Source organism: Theropithecus gelada, chromosome 3 (assembly GCF_003255815.1).
Source record: "Theropithecus gelada isolate Dixy chromosome 3, Tgel_1.0, whole genome shotgun sequence".
NCBI classification, from domain to species: domain Eukaryota; kingdom Metazoa; phylum Chordata; class Mammalia; order Primates; family Cercopithecidae; genus Theropithecus; species Theropithecus gelada.
This window is the reverse complement of record NC_037670.1, coordinates 160,208,177-160,228,237: the sequence shown is the minus strand read 5'-3', so window position 1 is coordinate 160,228,237 and position 20,061 is coordinate 160,208,177. Positions and strand designations below refer to the sequence as shown.

General features: G+C 46.3%; 1 protein-coding gene across 3 annotated transcripts in view; it reads left to right on the top strand.

Annotated features, from left to right (window-relative positions):
- Positions 1 to 20,061, top strand: part of SLC13A4 (solute carrier family 13 member 4) — a 47,408-nt gene that overhangs the window by 19,705 nt on the left and 7,642 nt on the right. For 2 of the 3 annotated variants that reach the window (XM_025378766.1, XM_025378767.1), the window contains 11 exons: positions 1,409 to 1,545; positions 3,665 to 3,837; positions 4,315 to 4,369; positions 6,996 to 7,035; positions 8,089 to 8,169; positions 10,307 to 10,491; positions 13,792 to 13,911; positions 15,026 to 15,127; positions 16,870 to 16,971; positions 17,664 to 17,761; positions 17,976 to 18,100. In XM_025378766.1, coding sequence (XP_025234551.1) covers positions 1,409 to 1,545; positions 3,665 to 3,837; positions 4,315 to 4,369; positions 6,996 to 7,035; positions 8,089 to 8,169; positions 10,307 to 10,491; positions 13,792 to 13,911; positions 15,026 to 15,127; positions 16,870 to 16,971; positions 17,664 to 17,761; positions 17,976 to 18,100 — 1,218 coding nt within the window. The remainder of the gene's footprint in view (positions 1 to 1,408; positions 1,546 to 3,664; positions 3,838 to 4,314; positions 4,370 to 6,995; positions 7,036 to 8,088; positions 8,170 to 10,306; positions 10,492 to 13,791; positions 13,912 to 15,025; positions 15,128 to 16,869; positions 16,972 to 17,663; positions 17,762 to 17,975; positions 18,101 to 20,061) is intronic. The other variant, XM_025378768.1, reaches the window with a different exon arrangement.

Here is a 20,061-nt window from a genome sequence, read left to right as displayed (position 1 = left end):
GAGAATCAACAAAGATTTGGTCCATGAACCTCAAACATGTGAAACATCTTTTTAACTACCCTGTGTCTCAACTTTCCCATCATTAAATTAAAAAGTAGAAAGGAGCTTATAATTGGTATTGTGGCTACTAAGGAAGAGAAAATCCCTATTCTTAGAAAATATACCCTGAGCCTGGGAGGTCAAGGCTGCAGTGAGCTGTGATCATGCCACTGCACTCCAGCCTGGGCGAAAGAGTGAGACCCTGTCTCAAATTTTTTTTTAAAAAAAGAAAGGAAAATAAACACTGAAGTATATAGGGGGAAAGGACCAGCCAAAATGTATGTAACTTACCCTTAAATGGTTCAGGAAAAAAAAAAGAATGTATAGGTATGCCTTGTACTATTTTCATTTTTGGAATTCATTGGAACTTGAGAATTATTGGGAATTATTTAAATTTTTAAAATTAAGGCTGGGTGTGGTGGCTCACGCCTGTAATCCCAGCACTTTGGGAGGTCAAGGGGGGGCAGATCACGAGGTGAGGAGATTGAGACCATTCTGGTTAACACAATGAAACCCCATCTCTACAAAAAATACAAAAAAAAAATTAGCCGGACATGGTGGTGGGCGCCTGTAGTCCCGGCTACTCGGGAGGCTGAGGCAGGAGAATGGCATGAACCTGGGAGGCGGAGGTTGCAGTGAGCTGAGATCACGCCACTGCGCTCCAGCCTGGACAACAGAGCAAGACTCTGTCTCAAAAAAATAAAAAATAAGGAGACTCTCAAAAAAAATGATGAGGATATTATGTTAAATGAAAAAAGGTAAGATATAAAAGTTTACATACTGTATAAATCCATTTATGTAACTATATAGATATAGGAAAAATGGAAGAAACTATAACTATTAACAGTAGCATGATTAAGGGTAATGTTGTCTTTAACTTTTTCTGTATTTTAAAGTTTTCCATACCGAGCATGTATTAATTTTCTAATAGAAATGAAACGAAAATAATTTTCTAATGTTTTCTAAAAACATTAAAAATTAGGTTTGGGGAGAAACCTAGGGTTATTTTAAAAGATCAATATAAAATTATATGTGTTTATTCTTTAAAATCATATCCACATCATATTTAAATACAGTGGTTTTATGTTTTCCAAAATGGAGAAGAATATCTATCCTCTAGAGTTACTGGCCAGATTGAATGAAATAATCTTTGTAAAGTGCTCAGCCCAGTGCCTGCCCACAGTGAACGCTCAGTAGATATGACTCTAGGATGGTCGGCTATTTCGATAATCGTCACCTCCCTGCTTCCTGTTCGCCAGCTTCTTTGATTGAGAACAGGTTTGATTGGGTATGGCCCATTCTCCCAGCTGGTGCTGGGCCCTGGGTCCTTGGTCCAGGAGGGTGGCTGACCTGCCTGGCCTCCCTACAGGTGGCGGCGGAGTACTTCAAGAACACCACGCTGCTGCTGGTGGGGGTCATCTGCGTGGCCGCTGCCGTGGAGAAGTGGAACCTGCATAAGCGCATCGCTCTGCGCATGGTCTTGATGGCGGGAGCCAAGCCGGGCATGTAAGTCTTATTTGGGATGCCAGGCTATAGTGCATCCTTCTAGCTCCCAGTGTGCCACGAGGACAGTGGTCTCAGGTCACTGTGGATGTCCACTTCAGCCTGTTTTTTCACCAACAGGGACGGGCTGACATCAGAGCCATAGGACCCGTCAAGGGAGAGGGCCATGGAGTAGAAATTTGAGCCTGTGACCTTGCTATCATTATCCAAAGAACTTACCCATTGACCTAGGCTGCAAGGGCAGCAGCTTACAACATATAGGGTCCCATTAGGTAAAACAGGATGGACCAATAGAAATTGTTTCCCAACCTGCTTCCTGTGTATCAGGGAACAGGCTGGAGGGGAAGTGCCTGTCTTCTCCTTTGTCACTGAAAGAGACATGAATGTTTCCTCCCATCCACCCTGAGTTTTTGTCATCAGTTCAGACCACAGACCCAGTTAGAGACACTGCATTTGACTGTGATGCAGGACGGGGTCCCACCCTCGGGGAATGTGTTGCGGTGTCAAGGTTGAGTTTTGGGTTAGCTTCACTGATGCTCCATTTGGATTCCCCTGCCTGTACCTTCCCTTTTGGAATATCCTGCTCACCTCCTCCTAGTTTACAACTTACTTGCTATATTTTATGTAAGCTGCCCTGACTCCTATGGAAGTCAATGTAAATACAAATAAAAAATATAGCATTGGTTCTCAACACGAGTCATTTAGATGACTATAGGTTATACTTAAAAGCATGTTCCTGTCTCCCAGATTGTCAAACAGGTCTGCTAACTACAGCTTAATCCACCCCCTAGCTCAGTAATAATCTTGTCCCCACACTCAACCTCCCAGGCACACAGTGGCATTTCGTCACATCATATGGAGACTCTGTGGCTCTTTAAAATCTCTGTGTACTCTCTGCAAGAATTTTTTTCTTCTTCTTCAATTTTTTTTTTTTCTTGTTGAGACAGAATCTTGCTCTGTCGCCCAGGCTGGAGTGCAGTAGCGCGATCTCAGCTCACTGCAAGCTCCGCCTCCCAGGTTCATGCCATTCTCCGGCCTCAGCCTCCCAAGTAACTGGGACTACAGGTGCCCGCCACCACACCCAGCTAATTTTTTGTATTTTTTAGTAGAGACAGGGTTTCACCGTGTTAGCCAGGATGGTCTCGATCTCCTGACCTCGTGATCCACCCTCCTCGGCCTCCCAAAGTGCTGGGATTACAGGCATAAGCCACTGTGCCCGGGCAAGAATTTTTATCCTCTCATATTTCCACTCCTCCCTATTTACATCAGTCAGCAAGTTGCCACCCCCCGAGGCAGTTACCTGTGTGGGTACAGAATCGGCAAAGTCATGTCTCTGTCAGCTGACGGAGTCCACATGATAAACGCACTGTCCCCAAATTGTGCAAAGTCAGTAATTCCACCTAAAATAATAAACACAGTAGTCTTTATATTGGCTTATCTTATGGAAACTAGGACATGTCTGTACAGGCACATATTGCACAATGTTCTCAAAGCCAAAGAGAAATAATTGGAAGGTTATCCTTGTTAGTGTTTTTCTCCAAGTGTTGACGCTTTACAATGTCAGCTGGAAAAGTGCACACAAACAGTGACGGGGACACTTCTGTGACTTTGGGGGCTATCCCTTCAGCATGTTTACAGGTAGTGGGCGGAACTGTGAGCTCCAAACATTCATCTCTATTGGGTCACTGATAACTATGGTGACTTGGCAGCAAAGCAAGGAGTACCGTAGCACTACAGAATTACTGACTGCGAGGGCAAAGAATTCCCTTCCACACACAAACACACATCACCGCCAAGCTCCAGCCAATGTCAGCAGAGACAGAAAAGCAACGGTGAGTCTATACCCTGTGGCACTACTACCAGAGCTTCACTAAGGACTTTTTTCTGGCTAAGGCCGCTAGTCCATGAAGTGTCATTCATTCATTCAACAAGTATTGCTTTAATACTTATGCTGTGCCAAGCACTGGGAGTACAGAGCTGAATGGCACCCTGCAGGACAATCGCCTACCTTTCCAGCCACATCTGTCTAGACCAGCCCCAGCAGGATGGCAGCAGGCCCACTGTGGGGCCGCAGGGATATGTGTTCTGTGGACACTCTGCCCCAACCCTCCCTGCCTTCCAGGCTGCTGCTCTGCTTCATGTGCTGTACCACATTGCTGTCCATGTGGCTGTCCAACACCTCCACCACCGCCATGGTGATGCCCATCGTGGAGGCCGTGCTGCAGGAGCTGGTCAGTGCTGAGGACGAGCAGCTCGTGGCGGCCAACTCCAACACCGAAGAGGCCAAACCTATCAGTACAGTTTGCTGGAGTTCATCTCTCCTTTGCTCCTCCAACCTCCCCTGGGGTCCTCCCGCCTGGCTCCTCTGGGGAGACTGCCCAACTTGGTGCCCACCCCAGGACCCCCTCAGCCATGCCCCCACCTTCCTCTTCCTCTTCCCTCTCTCCTCTTTCCCACCCCAGCTCTTGGACTCTGAAGCTTCCCTGAACTCCCTGTTCTGGCTCTTCCTTCCTCCTTCACTTATGGACTCTTTTCCCCTAAATGTTCGAGGGTACACACTGCTCTTTGCCCCCAAATGCTCAAGGACCACTACAAAACCCTGGGGTCAGTCTGCATCCATGAGCCCCACTCTATTCACAGAGCAAAGGGAAGGAGAAATGTCACCCACTCCACATGCCCCATCCCCGCCCTAAGCCCTTGAGCTACGCTCCAACCCACAGGGTCAGCCCCAGCCTCCACCTCTCACATACTGCTTTTCTTTGCTACTCGTAGGTCTGGATGTAAAGAACAGCCAACCTTCTCTGGAACTCGTCTTTGTCAATGAAGAGTGAGTATGACTGCCCTCTTCCCAGACAGAGCCTCTCAGAATCCATAGGGGAGGTCAGAAAAGATGGGACCTGGACCCACAGACAGCTCTTTGAGATGTACGGTCCAAGCTTACCACCTTGTCACCCCCCCACCTCCCCCATTTCCTCTCCACACCTAGGAGCCACCTGTCAGGACCTGGAGGGTCACTTCCTTAACCACAGTGTTGCAGTGATGAGGAAGAAATAAAAAGGCCACACTGAATCTCCATGGATATATGAACTGTCCACACAGCCACCATGCAGAATCTCATCTAAATTCATGTCCCTTTTAGGAAAATAATATGTTTAATTTGTTCATGGAAAACCATTCACATATCGATGTCACTGCAGATTCTTGGAGAATCATGAAATATTTTCTAGATATTAGATAAGGTCTTAGTAGATTTGGTCTTGTTAGATATGGCAAAGAAAACTTAGGTGACAGGTAGGGGATGAGGGGACAGGAGGTGAGAGGGCCATGTGATGATGGGAAGCAGAGCTGGAAAAGGAGAAACGGTCTCAGACATTCCTGGGAGGAAGCTCCATTAACAGCTGATTCCATCTGGAGATTCTGTTTCAAAATGTGGCCCACAGGCATGCCACAATGAATAGTCCACATTTAAAAGCTGGATTTGTAATAGAGCTCAGCTCTGTCATTTGCCCTTGTAAAAAAGGAGAACACACATTAGGTGAAATCAGCATTCGCAGTGGGACAGATGCGGAAGGGTGCCATCAGGAAATTGCTTTATTTGTCACCACCACTGTCTTCAATCATAGCATATTGGATTTCTTGATGACATCACCCTTGATGATATCTCAGGCAAATCCCGTAGCTCTCCTGGTTCCTTTCAGGTATTATAACAATCTCATGTTCAGACATTTGGGAGACTAGTCCAGATTCATATCAAAACTTCAACTTCTCATCCAAAGCTTCTCCCACACCCACCCACCCCTTACCCTAGGCCTGCAGAAGAAAGAAGGTGAAAGTAAGTGGGGGAGGGAGTTGAGCTTCTTTCTCCCTTCCTCCACCTCCCTCTTCTCCTCCTCCTCTAACCCAGCCCTCACTCTGCTGCTTCTGACCTTTCCGGGCTTACGACAGCAGCTCTAGGGTACAGGAAAGATAAAGGGGTGAGAAAGGTCTGGACGGGGACTATTGAGGTCTACAGTCGGTGCCCTCTGAGATTTCAGTCCCTGGCTCTTTCATCTGTGGGGCAACTGCCTTCAGGGGCTTTGAAGCATCCCCTTGTGGCGCCCTCTGCAGGGTCTTAGGCCTGATGGCAGGGCCTTGCTCTGGGATTAACACTCATGCCACCCTCCTGGGCCTGTGCTCTGGAGGTTCACTCCCCCACAGCCCCTGTGCTGGGGCTGCCTCTGCCTCTGGGCAGGCCTTTCCCAGATGACCCAGGAAAAGGCCATCCTCACTGTGGCCTTTTCTCCTCCCTGTGGCCTCTCTGGCATCACCCTGCTGGCTTCTTGCCTTTGCTCTTTTCCACACAAAAATGTGTCCTCCAAAAGAGAAGCCTGAGTTGACCCTAGAACTCTAAGCATCTTTTGTGCTGGTGGGAACTGGGTCATTTGCTGGGCATGCAGACAGCACTCTTGCGGCCACTGCCTCCCATGCTACCTGAGGGTCCTCGCCTGCCCTCCTCACCCAGTTTGGGAAGAAGGAAGGGGAAACATCACAGCACATTTTTCTCCCAGGCGAAGAACTCACTCCAAAGAACCCTTCCCTCTGCACACCTGTCAGTTTCTTACCCTTCCCTGACAGAGCCTGGAGAGGGGCTGTGGCCGCAGGACCCACATCCCGCATGTGTGTGCCCAATACGCTCTCCGTCTTCACAGTGGCTGAGCTGGTGGCACCCACTGTCCTCGCAACTAAGACAAACTGGAAACATTCACTGATCACTCAGTGTGTCAGTTACACTGATGGCTAAGTTCTCATCTTCTTCTGTCCTCAAGGCAAAGGGACCAGCAGGGGTGGGAGACACTCACCCCGTGAAGCGTACTTGCTGATCAGAAGTTCTTCCCCTCCCCCACACTCTCCCTCTCCCTCGACTTTCCCTGGGTAAAATCCAGGCCCTCCTTGCTTCTGTCACCTCAGATACGCATATCACAAGTTCCCCTTTCTAGATAGTGGTCTTCCCAGAGTCAGCCAGTAAGAGCATGGTCAGGGGGCGTAGGCTCTCCAGAGACACAGACTCCTGGACTCCTACCTTCCTCCACCACTTAGCATCCCCGTGCTAAGTACTGGTGTAAATGGAGGTATGAATGCCAGTACCATAGATCTGTGATGAGGATTAACAATGTCTGGGGTTAAAGCCCATGTATATGTACTCTGTATCTAATGACCACTCCACGTCTGCTGTCAGGACTATCCTTAATATCAAAGGAAAGTGCTGCCCCTGCCCTCAGAAGGAAGCCAGCCCCGGCCCCACTAATCCTTACAGCATCTCAGAAGGCAAGGGAGAGATTAGTCTTCTTTGGAGGCTAGAAAACTGGAGTGCAGAGAGTTTAAGTCCCTTACACCAAATGCCTGATGCAGGGGGACCTCCCCTCCCAGGAGTCGGCCTCACTGACGTAGCTCCTGTGTCCTCTGCTTGGTTCCAGCAGGTCCACCGCAGACCTCACCACTCTGATGCACAATGAGGTATGACCTTGGGGTTTTTCTGTGCTTTGGAATCACTTGAAAATCCCTCAGCACTTCTTCATGGAAACCCAAGATTCAGAACCAGATTTTCAACAGCCACAGATCCACCTTAGAGTTCCTTTCACTGAGGATTCCACTGACAAAATGTTATTATTAAAAAGGACACATTGGCTGGGCATGGTGGCTCATGCCTATAATCCCAGCACTTTGGGAGGCCACAGCAGGAGGATCACTTGAGGCCAGGCGTTCAAGACCAGCCTGGCCAACATGGTGAAACTCCACTTCTACTAAAAATATAAAAATTAGTGGTGACGGGCACCTGTAATCCCAGCTACTTGGGAGGCTGAGGCAGGAAAATCACTTGAACCTGGGAGGCAGAGGTTGCAGTGAGCCCAGATCATGACACTGTACTTCAGCCTAGGCAACACAGCAAGACCCCCATCTCAAAAAATACAAATAAATAAAAATAAAAAGAACACATTTACAGGGGAAAGCACAATTTACCTGCACACAGTTACTCGAACTTACTTCACTCCCCCAAGTCTGGTTATACATCTTTTCAGGAGAAGTGTAAAAGGCCAATAAAACATTGGACTTCAGCTGGGTACAAAGGTGTGCCCATGTAGTTTCAGCTACCGGAGAGGCTGAGGCGGGAGGATCGCTGTGGCCCAGGAGTTTGACCCCAGCCTGGACAACCCAGAGTGAGACCCTGTCTCTAAAACAAACAAAAAAACTGTGGACTTGGTTGTGATGATTTTTTTCTTTTTTTTTTTTTTTTCTCATCTTTTATATGAAGGGTTCTTCATTAGCTAATAAAGTCCCAGAAAGGCTGCCTCTCCTTTAAGGGCAGAGCCATGTTCTGCCTAGTTTCAAAGCCTCTTCAAATGGAGAGCTTGACACCAGGCTGAGTGGGGTGCATGCTCCCCCTGGCTTCTGTCTGGTTCCCACAGTGCTGAGGCATGGGGTGGCCCTGGGATGATTAGGTGGTCCTTCTCGAGGCACCTGACTCACCACTTCCTCTTCCTAACAGTGAGATGGCCTTTGTCCCAACAGAACCTGAATGGTGTGCCTTCGAGCACCAACCCCATCAAAACTGCAAACCAACACCAGGGCAAGAAGCAACACTCATCCCAGGTAATAGAACGGCCCCTTCTGGCCCTGTTTCCTACATGAAACGCTGTGAGCTGCTTCCCAAGGGCACTGGCCTTGAAGTCGTAACGGAGTCAGGCTAGTGAGCTGTCACCAGGCACTCATTCCCCACATACATGTCTGGCCTGTGTGCACCACGGAGACGAGACATCAAGCTCACTTGACTGTAGCAAGACAGCCCACTGCCTGAGCCCCAGTGTCTTCAACTATAAAAGCTAGGGGTTGGTGTAGATCAGAGGTCCTCAAACTAGTCTTCAAAAATGCTTCAGGGACACTGCAAATATTTTATTTGAGTGTCCTAAGATTGTAAGGCAACTGCTTTTCTGAACTAATAATGATCTTCCTGGCACGATTCCTCTGAAATAAAATGCAGAAGTCAAATGAATGAATGTTAAGGCTTCTATAAAATAGCAACTGTCACTTACGACCCTTGATTTCAAATGTCTGGGTTCATCTCAACAGTCTCACTTGTTTAATGTCCATCATCATAAATAACTGCCATTTATTAAATGCTTATTATGTACCAATCATTGCACTCAGCATTTTTTTCTCTGGTCTTGGCTAAATGAGGTAGCGATTTTGAGCTCCATTTTTGCAAACAAGGCAAAGATGAAATCATAACCCAAGGCCAAGGAACTAGGTAGGGGAGCATTCTGATTCAAATCCAAGCCTCCATGACCACATGGAATTAACCCATCCATATACTTCCAATTACAAAATTGGATGCATGCCAGCCAGGTGCAGTGGCTCAGCACTTTGGGAGGCCAAGGCAGGAGGATCCCTTGAGCTCAGGAATTCAAGACCAGCCTGGGAAACACAGCCAGACCTCATCTCTACTAAAAATAAAAGTAAAAACATGAGCTGGCATGGTGGTGCATGCCTGTAGTCCCAGCTACTCAGGAGGCTGAGGCAGGAGGATCACTTGAGCCCAGGAGGTCAGGGCTGCAGGGAACTATGATGGCACCACTGCACTCTAGCCTGGGCAACAGAGTGAGACCCTGTCTCAAAAAAAAAAAAAAAAAAAAAAGATGTATCCAATTGCTACACTTACACTATTCTGTGTAAAATTTCACTAGAAGAAAGGATTGTGGAAAACCACTGGACCAAGGAATCTTTGAGGTCTCTTCCAGCTCTGATAATGGATCTTTTAGAGATCTGGAAGGGTCCAGCCATACTTTGGCCCCACGAGGAAGACGGGGCAGTGGGAAAGGGCTTTGAGAAATGTGGCAAGGTGGCACTTCCCCATTGGTCCTTTCATGACCTGACTTGCTGACAATTGCACCAGGACTTTCCTAGTCTCATGAAGAATTAATGAAGGTGGCCAGGTGTGAAGGGAACAGAAGGGACTTGCTTCTTCAGGCAACACTTGAGACCAGAGTTCAGCAACCTCTCTGACCCTGAAAGGCCACCATCTGGACCAAGCAGGGCCAGAGAGGACCACAACTAAGCTGAAGTTTATCTGCAAGGGAGAAGAAAAAAGTAGAGAGGAAAAGTCAGGCAAGGAGAAAAGAGTGAGGAAGGGAGGGAGGAAAGAATCACACTTCAACCCTCTTCCCAATGAAGACTAGGGTTTTTATATAATCCAGGTGTATTTTTTAGTCATCTCTCCATCAGGGCTTGATGGACTTGAATGGCCAGACTTGAGAGAGATTCAGAGGTAGCTTGATGGGTCTTGGTAGGATTAGAAAGGGCCTGAGGGGAAGGTCAAATCCTGTCATTCTAACTCTACAGGAATAACATCTGTTTGTTATTCAAATACAATGTGGAGACACCAGTTTTACTGGAGTTCAAATAAAAAGCCATGCTGTCAATAATAACATTAATCACAAAAATAATAATAGCCTACCATTCATTAAATGCCAGGAAGTGTTTTAAGCGCTTTACATATATTACTTCATTTACTCTTCACAACAATTCAGCAGAGAAAATATGGTTTCTACCATTTTACAGAGAAGAAACTGTAGCTCTGATGCATGCCCAAGTTGATAAATGGTAGGAACTGTGATTTGTCTGACACCCAAGCTCAAACCCTTTCCGCTGTACCATGGTGCCGCCTGCCTCTCATGCTTCGGCCAGAGAGCCCAAGCTGGGATGGAGAGATTCGCTGATTTTCCTTTGTTAGGAAAAGCCACAAGTCCTGACCCCCAGCCCCAGGAAGCAGAAGCTGAACAGAAAGTACAGGTCCCACCATGAACAGATGATCTGCAAGTGCCTCTCCCTGAGCATATCCTACTCTGCTACCATTGGCGGCCTGACCACCATTATTGGCACCTCCACCAGCCTTATCTTCCTGGAACACTTCAACAAGTAAGTGATTCACTTGGTCAACAAATATTTACTAACCACCACTGTGTGTCAGGAACTGGACTAGGTGCTAGAGATATGGTAGAAAATGAGAATGGAAGAGTTTCTGTAGAAAGAGGGAAAAACAGGCTGAGCACAGTGGCTCATATCTGTAATCCTAGCACTTTGGGAGGCTGAGGCGGGGGAATCACGAGGTCAGGATCTCTAGACCAGCCTGACCAACATGGTGAAACCCCGTCTCTACTAAAAATACAAAAATGATCTAGGTGTGGTGGCACACACCTGTAATCCCAGCTACTCAGGAGGCTGAGGTAGGAGAATCACTTGAACCCAGGAGGCAGAGGTTGTAGTGAGCCGAGATCGTGCCGCTGCACTCCAGCCTGGGCAACAGAGCAAGACTCCATCTCAAAAAAACAAAACAAAACAAAACAAAAAGTCCCACCACAGTGGCTCACACCTGTAATCCCAGCATTCTGGGAGGTCAAGACGGGTGGATCACTTGAGGTCAGGAGTTGAGACCAGCCTGGCCAACATGATGAAACCCCATCTCTACTAAAAATACAGAAGTTAACCAGGCATGGTGGCAGGTGCCTGTAATCCCAGCTACTTAGGTGGCTGAGGCAGGAGAATCACTTGAGCCCAGAAGACAGAGGTTGCAGTGAGCTGAGATCGCACCACTGCACTCCAGCCTGGGTGACAGAGCGAGACTCCATCTCAAAAAATAAATAGATAGATAGATAGATAGATAAATAAAAATTTTAAAAAGGAAAAAAAGGGGAAAATAAAGTCATTATAGCTAAGTGAGACTGGAGAAGTCTAAGACTCTGCAGGGAGAGCCCTGCTCAGGGAGCTTGCCCATCTACAGGGAGGAAATGCCTCCCTGAAGAGGCGACCATGTGGAAACCTGAAGGACGGGAGTAAACTAGATGAAGGGAGATTATCCAGACAAAGAAAACAGTGCGTAGGAAGGCTCCGAGGCAGGACAGCAGAGCACATAAAAGAAAACGACAGAGGGTAAGAGGAGGCCAGGGAGCTGGACGGGCAGATCTCCAGGGCTTGGCAAGACCCACTAAGGAACTTGGACCACATCTGAAAGGCTTTGAGATGCTTTTAAAGAATTTTAAGCAGTTAGTGAGGTGGTCAGATTTATAGTTTTGAAAACTCATTCTGGATGAAAAAGACAAAAAAAAAAAGGGGGGGGGAACAGATTGGAAAGGAGAAAGCAGACAGCAGGAAGGCAATTCAGGACACTGCTGCAAAGTTGTCCAGGGCAGCCAGTGGCTTGGCTGACAGCGCAGTGGGGAGGAGGAACAGTCAGGTTTAAGGGAAACTCAGAGGTCACTTGCTGGGTCTCAGGAAGGTTAGACAGGGCCTGAGAGAGGGAAAGGCTGTCTGCGCCTCTCAGGCCCCTGCCCTCAGCAGGTGAAGGAATAGAGGGGAAAGAGGAGGAATGGGGTCTTGGAAAAAGTGGCATAGAGGCTGAGATGTCCAGGTGAAAACAGACCTGTGACTCTCAAGGGAAATATTAATGTTTAGGCTGAAGGCATAGATTTGAAGTGAGCAGCCTGCAGGGCTGGGGCCATGGGCATGCCACCAGTACAGGGACACGGGCCACCATGCCCAGACAGGCGTCATGCTTGGTTTAATGTTCTGCTGTCCCTGCCTGGATATTCATAATAACCTTTGGGTAAAGGGGCCACATATTCATTTTGCCTTCTGGTACCGGAAGTTACAGGAGTGGAGGAAATTACCTAGAATATACAGAGTAAGGAGAACAGAGGACATAAATATAAAGCTCACATATTTAACAGACAGAAGGAAACAGTATCAGACAGCAGACAGCAGAGAGGAAAGGGAAATCTAGTGCCACTCTACCCAAGGGAGGAAAGTATTTCAAGAAAAAGGAAGTGCCTACAATATTTAATGTCAATGAATGATGATGCAAAGTAAGGATGAAAAGGTATCCATTAGATTTGGTGACATGGAGGTTACTGGTGATGTAGGCAAGAGGACCTTGGTCAAGTGGTGGGAGAAGCCAGATTCTGGTGAGTTGAGGATTCTGGTGAGTGAGAAAATAGAGAACTGACTGTGAAGGGAAGGAGAGATGTGGGATGATAATAAAAGTAAAGTAGAGGACGGGCACTGTGGCTCATGCCCGTAATCCCAACATTTTGGGAGGCCAAGGCAGGCAGCTCACCTGAGGTCAGGAGTTCGAAACCAGCCTGGCCAACATGGCAAAACCCCATCTCCACTAAAAATACAGAAATCAGCTGGGCATGGTGGTGTGCTCCTGTAATCCCAGCTACCTGGGAGGCTGAGGCAGGAGAATCGCTTAAACCCAGAAGGCAGAAGTTGCAGTGAGCTGAGATCATATCACTGCACTCCAGCCTGAGCGACAGAGCAAGACTCTGTCTCAAAAAAAAAATAATAATTAAAAAAAAAAAAAAAAGGAAAGGAAAGCAGGGTCAAGAAGGAGTTTTCAAGATGGGAGACATTTAAACGCTGGTAGGGATGATCCAGATGAGAGGGAAGTTAAAGATCTGGGAGAAGGGATCACTGATAGAGGGATGTCTCACACCTAGAGGAGTTTTACACCCAGCCCCGAAAACAGAGACCCAAGGAAAACACAGCGTAGGTCATTTAGGCCTGAGCCTTGTCTAGGCAAAAGCCATGGCTCATGGCCTGGTCCATCCAGGCTCCACAGGAAACAACACTTGGGCTGGGGAGCCACAGCTCTGCCTGCTGATGAATGAGCAGTTCGCCAAACAAATCCCCTCTACCCTGAGACCAGTGGATGTTTAATAAAGATTTGGAGATTGCAAGTCCTGGTTCTCTTATGGGCACCGTAATATCTAAAAACTTCATTAAGCCCTAGAGCTTCAAATTCTCCAGAACTGTGTCCCCCAGTCAAAACTTACATTCCTTTGGTGATTTTAGAAACAAAGTATACCAAGCTGCTCCGTTTTCTGTTGTCTTGAAAACCAGATGAATAAACTTAGCAGAATCTTTAAGGGCAAATACGTCCTGAGTCATTCTCTTGAGTGCAAAGTAAATACACTTCAATAATATGAATTTTAGTTGTTTTGATTCCTTTTCTTAGCTAGTTTCATGATTCTTGTCTGGGCTCTCTACAGTTGCAACTGTCAACTAAATGAGTCTGTAGACAATGTTTTACCATACTGTTACCATTATCTCCCCACTTAGCCCAGCTGTGTGTTTTAGGGAGCATTTGGCATACTACCCCAAAATACCATATGGAAACCCTCCCTTTTCTAATTGCTGACCTGCTTCTTTACCCTCCAGCCAGTATCCAGCCGCAGAGGTGGTGAACTTTGGCACCTGGTTCCTCTTCAGCTTCCCCATATCGCTCATCATGCTGGTGGTCAGCTGGTTCTGGATGCACTGGCTGTTCCTAGGCTGCAAGTGAGTCCCAGGGCCCTTTCAGCAAAGCACTGAGGCCCCCCTGTTGATCCAAAGGCCATGGCATGGGCCCCGGATGGCTCTGTGCAAGGGGGACTGCTAGGTAACCACAGAGGATGCCCAAGGAGAATGCAGTGGTCTGGACTGAGAGTCAGGCGCTGTCTCTTCTAGACATTCTAAATATTTGTGAACTCTGTACTTCACTCTCAGCTCCACATGAAATGTTCTTAATTCCAACTAAATGGTTAGAGAGCCTGTCCAGTTTATACAAAGTCTGACGTGAAGAGTATTTAATGTCGTTTTATTGCTCTCAAAGCATATAGAGTACTTCCAATTACTCCAAGAAATAAGAAATAAAAAATATGACTCCAAGTAGAATTTGCATTAGGTTTAACTTTATAGGCATGGGTGATTTACACTTAGTAGCCTGAATAAAATATGCTCATATGCCTCAAAATAACAAGTCAGTCTACTCCAAATTTGATCAAACACATAAGGGAAGATAATATAATGTTTTGCTATTAGTCCATATGCTCCCATTGGTCAAGAAATGTTCTCTGACTTTTCTTTTTACTCAGACTGTTGTCAAACCAATGATGTCTATATACTTCTTAACTCCAGTATTGCCAATATAAAACTAACACTGTGTGTTCCATATATGCAGATGTTTGTGTGTTTGTTTGGCTAGAGACAAAGCTTCTCTGAAGTAAAAATGTTAGTTATACATCTAGACACATAGTGGAGTAAAAGTTGTAGTTTATACACCTAGACACATATACCACATTACACTAATTATTTTACTTATGTAAAAGACAAGTAGGTAGAAACGACCCCACGCGAATACAAGTGCACAAGTCCTTGAGACATCACTTCACACCGATATACCAGAGACAGACCCAGATGGATATCCCCAATAGTGTAGGGCACAAGGTTGATGAGGGTCCGGATAATGTGGCAGATAAAAGCCGTATGAATAGGTGGGGGATAGAGGGATAGAGCATGTGAAAGAGGAGAAAAGTGACCGCAGCAGGCGAGTGGTTTAGTAAATACCTAATATTTGATCTCTGGGCCTCAGAAGTGTGTTTTCTTTAATCATTTGCTCATTCTCCCCTCTCAGTTTTAAAGAGACCTGCTCTCTGAGCAAGAAGAAGAAGACCAAAAGGGAACAGTTGTCAGAGAAGAGGATCCAAGAAGAATATGAAAAGCTGGGAGACATTAGGTAAAAATCAGCCATTCCTCTTCTCTCCTCCTCCAGCAGAAACACAGCAGGTAAAGTGAGCACAGGAGTAGCCTTGTTCTTGACAGCCCCTGACACTGGGAGAATTTTCCACAACTCTGAATCAGGCATTTAGAAGATGCTATTTAATGCCAAAGCCAAGCTGGCCCAGATTTCAGGTGGCCACCCTTTCCCTTTGCTCTATTTGGAGTCCAAGGTATAGCCGTGGCATGGGGTGGAGTGCTGACCATGGGGCAGCCGTGGCATGGGGTGGAGTGCTGACCATGAGGCAGAAGAAGGGAAAGACAGCACAGTCACCCTCTTGGAAAATGTGAATTCCTTCCAAAGCCAGGCCTCCTCTCATTGCTCAGACATGCCATCACAGTGGTCCAGTTATCACTCCCAGGGAGATGGGAGACACTGTGCTATATTTAGGGCAAAAAGCAGTATCAAAGACAGACTTGGAGACAGAGGGCCCAAGAAATCTCTAACCAACCCTCAGCCACTTCTATCAGCTTCTCCACAGGGACCCAGCTTCCTATTTAGTGCTATTTCTCCTTTTATGGCAATTGGCACACACAACTTTGCATAAAACAATCCAGGTAGACACTGTCTTATTTAAAGCTTTAAGTTATAAAAGGAATACATGTTCATCGTAGAACATTTCAAAAATACAAGACAGTATAAGAAAAAAATTAAAATTGACTGAATTCTTAGCACCCCGTGTTAACAAATGTTGACACTTCTTTCCATGCTTTTTTGTGCAAAACTCTATGTATTTTTGGTAAAATTCAGTCCACACCGAAACCATTGTATACCTTGCCTTTCTCAACTCAACACTGTACTCAACTCAATAGTGTACAATATGTTCCATGTCCTTAACTCTGCTGTGGAAACAGGATTATCAGTAGATGCATCTCATTTTAACATAGAGTTGTATCAAAATGTATTCAGTGTATGAAATATCATTGGATATACAGGATGCTTCCATTTTTTAATAGGTAATAAATGTCTCAGTATGCACTTCTGGTTAGATGATGGGAATGACCAACTTTTTTTTTTTTTTTTGAGATGGAGCCTCGCTCTGTCGCCCAGGCTAGAGTGCAGTGGCACAATCTTGGCTCACTGCAACTTTCGCCTCTGGGGTTCAAGTGATTCTCCTGCCTCAGCCTCCCAAGTAACTGGGACTACAGGCACCCGCAACCATGCCCGGCTATTTTTTGTATTTTTAGTAGAGACGGGGTTTCACTGTGTTAGCCAGGATGGTCGCCATCTCCTGACCTCGTGATCTGCCCGCCTCCGCTTCCCAAAGTGCTGGGATTACAGGTGTGAGCCACCACACCCGGCCAGGGAATGACCAACTTTAAGGCTTCTGATGTATATCATCAAATGGCCTCAAAAAGGTTGTAGCAATTCCTCTTCCCACCAGCACAGTGTTTGGGGGTGCCTATTTCACTGCACTCTCCTTGTAGGCTGTATTTGAAATTATTTTATAAATGTACAGTGCTGTGTTCTCTTGCCCTTTCCACAGAAGTTTCTCCAGGGAACATGGTTAATGTCATGTTTTCTGGGGGCCACTCAGTCTTCTCCTCATCTCACTGTCAGCCATTCATTGTGGTTAGGCAGTGAGTGTGTTTTATGTCTAGGGTATTGAAACTCTAAATACAGAAGCTTCCAGAAGCAAAGTGAAAAAGCTAGGAGAAATTACTCAGTTCCTGAGTGGGTCTTTCTGTTTTATTTTATAGCTACCCTGAAATGGTGACTGGATTTTTCTTCATCCTGATGACCGTACTGTGGTTTACCCGGGAGCCTGGCTTTGTCCCTGGCTGGGATTCTTTCTTTGAAAAGTAAGTGATATAATTTCCTCCTTAAGAACAACTCCCTCACCCCAATTCTTCAGGCAAGAACTACTGGCGTCCTTCATAGACTCTCAGGGGAAGATATGAAGCCAGGAAGATTTCATTCCCTGGGGAATCCACTCTTTTTAGGGAGGCTGCAGTGTGAAATCAGGAAGGAAAAACACCCTTTGGAGTCCCGGTCTGGGGCTGGGATCCAGTGCTGCAAGTAGTCTCATTACATAAGCTCTTGGAAGCTTGGTTACCTCATAGGTGGTTATGAGAGTTAAAGGAGAAAACATCTATAAAGTACCAACTGTAAAGAAAAGAGACCAACTTCTCACTTGAGAAGGGAGGCACATGGAGGTGTGGCCTTCATAGGAAAGAGGTCTCATCCTCTTCTATTCTCCTTTATCTAACCATCTTCACTCCTGATCACTCCTTCTAGGACTTGCCCCAATTAACAGGCTCACAAATTCTCACCAAGACACCTACTCTAGCCAGGCCCTGCCTCCAGACATTCACCATTGCCCATTAAATCCACTGTGGATAGGATGGCAGCAACTGGCAAGAACTAAGGTTAATTTCACCTCTAGACTAAGTCCTAAAAAGAGGCACTGTGTTTGCACAGACTGCCCCGAGATATCATGTTACTCCTGAAAATTCCTGACCCTTCTCCTCAGCGATGCTTGTCTCTTTACTAGGAAAGGCTACCGCACTGATGCCACAGTCTCTGTCTTCCTTGGCTTCCTCCTCTTCCTTATTCCAGCAAAGAAGCCCTGCTTTGGGAAAAAGAATGATGGTGAGAAAAGGATCAAGGGAAGAAACTGGGGGTGGCTCTAGTTGAAGAATCCCCAAATCAGACTAATACTCCCAAAGAGATTTACCAAGGTCCTTCAGATTCCCACCCCCCGAAATAGCAGTATCCCAAATCATCCACTTCACCAATTAGGTTCCTGTCTCCACAAATCACACCTATCAGGGTTTATCTGGCTTTACATCTCTCTCTAATCCAGGAGAGAATCAGGAGCACTCACTGGGGACCGAACCCATCATCACTTGGAAGGACTTCCAGAAGACCATGCCCTGGGAGATTGTCATTCTGGTGGGGGGAGGCTATGCTCTGGCTTCTGGTAGCAAGGTAATTCTTGAATTCTGATTTTTTTTTTTTTTTTTTTTTTTGAGATAGTCTTGCTCTGTCGCCCAGGCTGGAGCACAGTGGCATGATCTCAGCTCACTGCAACCTCTGCCTTCTGGGTTCAAGTGATTCTCCTGCCTCAGCCTCCCAAGTAGCTAGGACTACAGGTGTGCGCCATGATGCCAGCTAATTTTTGTATTTTTAGTAGAGACAGGGTTTCACCATGTTGGCCAGGCCGGTCTCGAATTCCTGACTTCAAGTGATCTACCTGCCTCAGCCTCCCAAAGTGCTGGGATTACAGGCGTGAGCTACTGTGCCTGGCTTGATTTCTGTTCTTATGGGTGAAATACTTTTCCAGCATCTTTACCTAATGAATCATTATGGGCATGGGAGGAAAGACTCAATGGACCTGAGAAGTAGATGTTCACCAAGTCCCCGGGAAGGGAAGCAATAGAGCAGCATGGATGTCCCCTCTTGCCCTAAGCTTCTCAGTTAGCACTACTGGAAAGAGAGGAACAGATCGGCTGTGCCATACAATCATGATACATGGGCATCGATACTTCATCTATGGGGCCCATGCTGCTATAAGCAAAAGGTTTATTGGAGTTTGTAGCCATCTCCTTCTGGGATTTGACAGTGGCAATAGGAGATGGTAATAGGAGATGGACATAGGTAATAGGAGTGGTAATAGGAGAACTCTGTAAGGGACCAGAGATATTTCAAGTGACACATGGTGAACTATCTGTCCACAATACATAGACTGAGCCCCTTTGGAAAATCTAGGCTAAAGCTGATGTAAATGCTTCTTGATTTTCTAATTGGGAGGAGTTTGGATGAGATCTTTTAAGTGGGGTGGGGATGTGAGGGGATGGTTGAATTTCCTAAAGTGTTAGCCTTCCCTAAAATAGAAAAGAGTCCTAAGAATGAATTAGGTTAAGGTTCAGACTATTTCTCCCTCCAGCTTGTCTACGTGCATTATCCCATGCTAAACTTGGTTCCCATTTTTTTTTTTTTTTTTTTTTTTGAGACAGAGTCTTGCTCTGTCACCTAGGCTGGAGTGCAATGGCGCCATCTCGGCTCACTGCAACCCGTGCCTCCCAGGTTCAAGCAATTCTCATGCCTCAGCCTCCCAAGTAGCTGGGATCACAAGCACACACCACCACACCCAGCTTAATTTTTGTACTTTAGTAGAGACGGAGTTTCACCATGTTGGTGAGGCTGGTCTCGAACTCCTGGCCTCAAGTGATCCGCCCACCTTGGCCTCCCAAAGTACTGGGATTACAGGCACGAGCCACTGCGCCCGGCTTGGTTCACTTTTGATGGCCTAAAATACTATCTGCATTATTAATAAGAAGGTCACAGAATATTACACTAAGGAGAACCTTAGAAAGCATGAGTCCTATCTCCTGCCCATGGTGAGATTTCCCTCCATGGCACCTCTGGCTTGGACACTTCCAGTGACAAGGTACTCCCTGTGCAGGGAACAAAGAATAGTTGTTCCTTATTTTCAGCTCAGGTGTTCTGCACGTTGTCTGTCCACTGTTGGCTCTAGCTCTGTTCTCTGGGACCCTTTCCTAGCTAATAATTATTAACATGAAAAAATCAAGAAGTAGTGACCCATACCATCTGGGTCTCTCTCCTCAGGACTCACTACACTTGGCCTTATTCAAACATGGTCCACGGGGTGGCCAGTCTACTGCCAAGCAGAGTAGTTACATTACCCAAGCCCCATTTCTCAGCTCTGATTCAAGCAGCACCCTGCATTTTTATGGAATCTTTTATAAAGCATCCTTGGCACTCATGTCAACAATTATATTACAACTGCAGTCAATTAGAACGCTTCATTCTTTTAACTGTTCATCATTACTAGACTTTCAACCCATCCTATATATATGCTATCAATATTTCTCATTCCAAGTTCGGAATATTTATATTTATCTTTATTTAATTTCAGTTGTTAGTTT